Below are 5,313 nucleotides of genomic sequence, written 5' to 3'. Positions count from 1 at the left end.
AACTGTATAAAACAAAAAACTACACACAATATTCGAAGCACATAGCGCACAGTCGTAAATTCACCCTAATTTTGGTATGATCTGAGCTCAGGCACTGGGTGACTGAGCATAGCACTTACGCATGTGAGCGAGGGGGGAGAAACTGCTGCAGGAGAAGCGTAGACAGGCAGACAGAGGAGAGCTTAAGTTTGACCAGGTACCAAAGCAAATCATTCATACTGTACAAATAATGTAAATATGACGGTGTATCACAAAAGATTGATATCAAACTGATCACTTGACCCATATTACGTTACTTGCTCTTGGAGTGAATCAACAAATGGGGAAATGAAAATCCGAACAACAACAATGATGTTTTTTTAGAGAGTCTTAGCTTACATGTGTGTTTATTTCATATTTTCAGTTGTTTCCCTCCACGGCTAAACAAAGCACTGTAATCGGTTTCAGTTATGTACTGATGAACACAACAATTGACATAAGTGGCTTCTTTCAAAGAAAAAACTCAGGTAGATTTTATTTTATATATTATGCTTTGTATGTTGTTCAGTATATTTCTATGCAAAACAAGAGGAATTTCAATACACAGCAGTATATTCACAGCTGAAACCAGATATTTACATACACTTTAGGGAAAAAACATAAAAACATTTTTTTTTTCTGTTAAACATCAATTTAGAGTGAACTTGCAACTAGAAGATCACTGGCTGCTCTCTGCCCAGCATGGAGGTCACTGCAAACTCTCGGTACCTCAGCAGAGCTGGCAATATCATCAAGGACTACTCTCACCCCAGCAACCAACTGTTTGAACTATTACCGTCAGGCCGACGGTACAGGTCACATAAAACCAGGACAAACAGATTCAGGGATAGCTTCTTTCCCAGAGCTATCACCGTAGTAAATAAGAACAAAAACAATTGAACCTATTCCATACCGTCACTGTCATTATATTATGCTGCTATTCATACTGTCATTATATTAATGCTGCTATCCTGTATATATTGTACAAACTATTGTTTGAGTACTTACGATTGTTTTTTTGTACTTTTTATATTTTACATTTATATTTATTATTGAAACTTGCACCAAGGGAGTGGCACTCCAACTTCGTTGTACTCTGTACAATGACAATAAAGGCTATTCTAACTTGTTTTGTTTTAGATAAATAAATATTGAAATATCTTTTGAATTAGTTAAATGTCAGAATATATAGAGAGAGAGAGCTGTCTATTATTTATCACTTTCATCAAATTTAGGAGTACATATACACTAAGTTTATTGTTAATTAAGAAGAAAACTGCAGATGATTGCATTCTGATCTTAAGCAGCCTCTGATAGGTTAGTAGAGTCGGATTTTTTAGTAGAGTCCTCTGTCCTCTGCTGGATGTGTTGGAGAACACTTTCAGCCCTCTGAGGACTGCATACCACTGCCTGAGCCAAGCCAATGTGCCACTAAGCTCCAGCCAGTGTCCACACTGCCAGAGGTCTCCACACATGCTGGTTCGGTGTCTGTCTCCGCTGAAGGGTCAGAGGAACCCGTTTGAGCTGTCTGTCTCGGCTGGAGGGCCCAAGGGGCCCATTCAGCCACCTGTCTATGCTGAAGGGTCAGAGACCTGTTCGGCCTCCTGTCTCCTTTATAGTCGAAAAAGATGTGCTCCTGGTGCACTGGCCATTGCTGCTACTCAAATCGAGCGTGGACCTGGACCTCCAGCAGGCCTCGGGGACCTACGTCACACCTTGCTCTTGTCTCCCTTACAGCTGAAAAAGGTCCATGCTTGTGCCCTGGCCCTTCTGAAATTCCCTCTCCATTTAGCCGAGGCAGTGAGTCGGCCTCCTGTCTCCCTTACGGTCGAAAAAGATGTGCTCCTGGGCGCACTGGCCCTGCTGCTACTTACATCGGGCATGGCCCTTGCCCTCCAGCAGGCCCCGGGGACCCACATCCTCCCCTGCTCTACTCCCCCACTAGCTTCTTCTCCTGCAGTTACCCTCCACCACATATCCAGCACATATCCAGCTAACCCTAACCCACTACAATTCGTCCTGATTGTAGCACAAGTGGAACCAATAAGCAGGATTCATTGGCAAGCAGACAACCAGTTCCAACTACTGGGAAGAACCAGTGCGATGCATTTTGTGGTACGCGTCGTGGTAGCTCCTGCTAGGATTTAGGACAGACCTGAGGCTGATGAGAAGGATCTGGGTGTTGCAGGGCCGTCCTGGCTGACACGGCGCTGCGTGAAGCTCTGGGATGCTGCCTCTGGACTGGCACACTGGGGTGGTGGTTCCCCTGTTTAAAGACCTAGACCTGAGCGTGTGCTCCAACTGTCACACTCCTCAGCCTCCTCTATGCCAGGGTGTGTCTGTCAGTCAGGCCTCTGATTCAGGAGGAAGCAGTTTGTGTCCTGGTCATGATCACTGGAGCAGCTTGTTATCCTCTCGACTGCAGGGTCTGTGGGAGTTTGCACAACCAGTCTACATGTGGTTTGTGAGGCTTCTACTTTTGTAGGATCTTCATCTTACAGTACAAAGAGCCTTTGCTGCAGCTGTTGTTGTGTTTTGGCGCCTCATGGATAACTTTTCATGTCATTTGAGTTTCAGGCTTGTTGGTGTTGCTGAGCTGTGTGCATCGTCTGCGTGGGTTTGTCAGCATAATGGGGCTCATATTAAAATGACTTTACAGTCACAGAGAAAAACTTTAAAACACAAAATCAACACTTTGAACCATCGTGGAAACTACGTGTCCTTACTTGTCATCAAATGATGAGTGTGCGTCCTCACCAGGTGTCACAATCATGTGTATCAAAACGTGTGTAACTGTTAAACAGCAAAATGTGTTAAAGCTGAAAGTCTGACTGTTCAAAGGTGAAACTACAAACACTTGTACATATACAGCTCCCTCCATAATGGCCTGAGGAAAACCAAAGACCTGATGTGATTTCATGTTTTCTTTGTTTCACAGTTTAAAAGTTTGTGGTTCTGTTCTCAGACCTTTGTCACTCACATGTTGTGCATCAGCTGTTTATGTCACTGTGCAGCCAAACTAACTCCCCTCATGTGTTTCCTTTGCAGCTGCTCCTCTGGATAGCATTGAGTCCCTGGCTGCCTACTACGTGAGCTGCGTCAGGCAGGTGCAGCCGGACGGCCCGTACAGAGTCGCTGGATATTCTTCTGGTGCCTGTGTAGCATTTGAAATGTGCTCTCAGCTGCAGACCCAGAATCAGCCTGTGGAGTTCCTGTTTCTCTTTGATGGCTCACATTCATATGTGGCAGCGTACACACAGGTCAGAGAAACACTCGCGCATCTTTATTTCATGTATATGCTGTATAGCGTGTGTGATGTTGGTTTTGAAGGATGAGCTCTGGTCACATGATCTGCATGTGAACAGGTTTAACTGTGTTTTTGATTTGCAGAGCTACAGAGCCAAGCTAACACCCGGCAACGAGTCTGAGGCTGAGACTGAAGCCTTGTGTGCCTTCATCCAGCAGTTCACTGGCATTGAATACAACAAGGTATACTGTCTCTGACCCACAGGTTCACACACAAGTATTCCTTTATGTGGCATCAGCGTTAAAGGCCACACAACCTGAGCTTTTGCCTCACGGCGCCTGTAAGGTAAAGATGGTGACTGTAACACAGTCTGGAGCTGCTGTTCCAGCACAGTCTGTGTGTGGTGCAGGTTTGACTCAACAATGATGTGATGTTTGGAGCTGTTATGGAGACTAAAGTAAAACATGCGGTTAAATCAAACCTTCGTACAGTTTCTCACTGAAAGCTGACATTTGTAACTCCTGAATATCAAAACATCTTCATTTTGCATTTTCATATACATAAGATCTGTGATGTTCATTAATTATGTGTCACTTACTTTTCTGAAAACAACAATATCTCCGCGAGCACGCGGTAACGTTTGCTATGAACTTACAGTCGTCTCCATGGTTACATCCTACAGCTTTTGGAGACTCTGCTCCCGCTGTCAGACCTGAATGCACGCGTCAGTGTGGCCGTGGACCTAATCACCTCCGCTCACAAGGACATCGACCGAGACTCACTGCACTTTGCAGCCTCCGCCTTCTACTACAAGCTAAAGGCTGCTGATGCATATGTACCTACTGCAAAATACCACGGCAGCGTGAAGCTGCTGCGCGCCGAAACCAGCAGCGAATATGAGCAAAACCTGGGAGCTGACTATAAGCTCAGCGAGGTACCGATGCACATTTACATCAGTCTGTAGTACTTATCTTCACTGTGCGTGTGTGCGCTTGTGTGTGTTTCTATAAACTCTGTCTGAGCCTTCCAGTGTTCAAACTGTGTACTGCGTCTTTCTTCAGGTCTGTGATGGCGAGGTGTCGGTCCACGTCATCAAGGGAGATCACCACACTTTCCTAGAAGGCGCGGGGGCGGAGTCTATCAAGAACATCATTCATAACTCGCTGGCTGAGCGAGCTGTCAAACCAAGGGAGGGTTAAACATCCACCGTCTCTTCACCCTAATTCCTCAGCTTTCCCCAAACTAGACTGTAAATGTGTCGTTATAGGAAGTGTTTGCACTGCTTATGTTTACACGCTACTGTTATCCTAATATCCCAAATGTTAATGGTTAGTGAACCAGTCGACATCCCATCATCTCACAGCTCCATCGATTCCAACTGCAAGTTTTGTTTTTTGTTGCCATATGTTGTTGTTTGCAGAAGTTCATCCCACAACAAAATAACGTGGTTAAAAAATTAATGTAACAAAGTAACAGACACTGACACATTGATTGAATCCTGAATTACATAACATCACTCAAATTGGTGTTTCTGCTCATGCAGACATCAGTAGACAGGCAAACGCGCTGCGACCAGCCTGATGAGCGACTGTGGAGGGAGGGCTGACCCTGCAGCCGTGTTTCTGCACACTAACTACTCGTAACACAAGTTGGAGGCATTTCTTTATTTTGTGATATTTGTTTACTTTTCAGTCATGTGACCACACAGTCATCAGTTACAGTGGCAACCAGCAAATGTTTACGTTGTCAATAAGTTAACAACAAATTAAGTGTTTCATAAACTGTGTTTTAACAATGACACTCGTGTTACTGTAATTTACAGACCAGTTATTTCACTAATTCAGAAGAAAAACTGCTTCTCTTCATGATGGACTGTGTCAAACACACGCTGTTGTTCTGACAGACGCCTGTGACAGAGGCGTCGCTAAGGACCAAATGTGTCTCTTCAGAGGTTAATCAGAGATGTGAATGATCACTGTAACAGTGAGATCATATTTACTGATGTAACCTCTGAGAAACTGTTTCCTTTTAAAGGCTTTGGTCCAGAG

The 5,313-nt window shown here is 44.5% G+C and overlaps 1 protein-coding gene across 1 annotated transcript; it reads left to right on the top strand.

Moving 5' to 3' along the window:
- Window positions 1-2,929: 2,929 nt before the first annotated feature.
- On the top strand, window positions 2,930-4,686 carry LOC147316739 (fatty acid synthase-like). Its single transcript, XM_086312826.1, has 4 exons — window positions 2,930-3,278; window positions 3,409-3,507; window positions 3,948-4,199; window positions 4,327-4,686. The coding sequence occupies exons 1-4, from the start codon at window positions 3,189-3,191 to the stop codon at window positions 4,462-4,464; spliced, it is 579 nt and encodes a 192-aa protein (XP_086168952.1). The 5' UTR covers window positions 2,930-3,188; the 3' UTR covers window positions 4,465-4,686.
- Window positions 4,687-5,313: the final 627 nt, after the last annotated feature.

This window comes from Aulonocara sp. 'chitande type north' Nkhata Bay, linkage group LG12 (genome assembly GCF_057382095.1).
Source record: "Aulonocara sp. 'chitande type north' Nkhata Bay isolate Kocher_YH1m ecotype deep benthic linkage group LG12, A_spYH_male_GT1.1, whole genome shotgun sequence".
In the NCBI taxonomy this organism is placed as follows: Eukaryota; Metazoa; Chordata; class Actinopteri; order Cichliformes; family Cichlidae; genus Aulonocara; species Aulonocara sp. 'chitande type north' Nkhata Bay.
Note: the sequence above shows the minus strand (reverse complement) of the source record. Positions and strands in the feature narration are given on the sequence as shown.

Excerpts from the sequence above, each read along its gene's own strand:
- LOC147316739 (XM_086312826.1), top strand. The coding sequence starts at position 3,189 with ATGTGCTCTCAGCTGCAGACCCAGAATCAGCCTGTGGAGTTCCTGTTT. Across the intron at positions 3,508-3,947 it reads CTGGCATTGAATACAACAAG|CTTTTGGAGACTCTGCTCCC; the intron begins GTATACTGTCTC and ends TACATCCTACAG. Across the intron at positions 4,200-4,326 it reads CTGACTATAAGCTCAGCGAG|GTCTGTGATGGCGAGGTGTC; the intron begins GTACCGATGCAC and ends GTCTTTCTTCAG.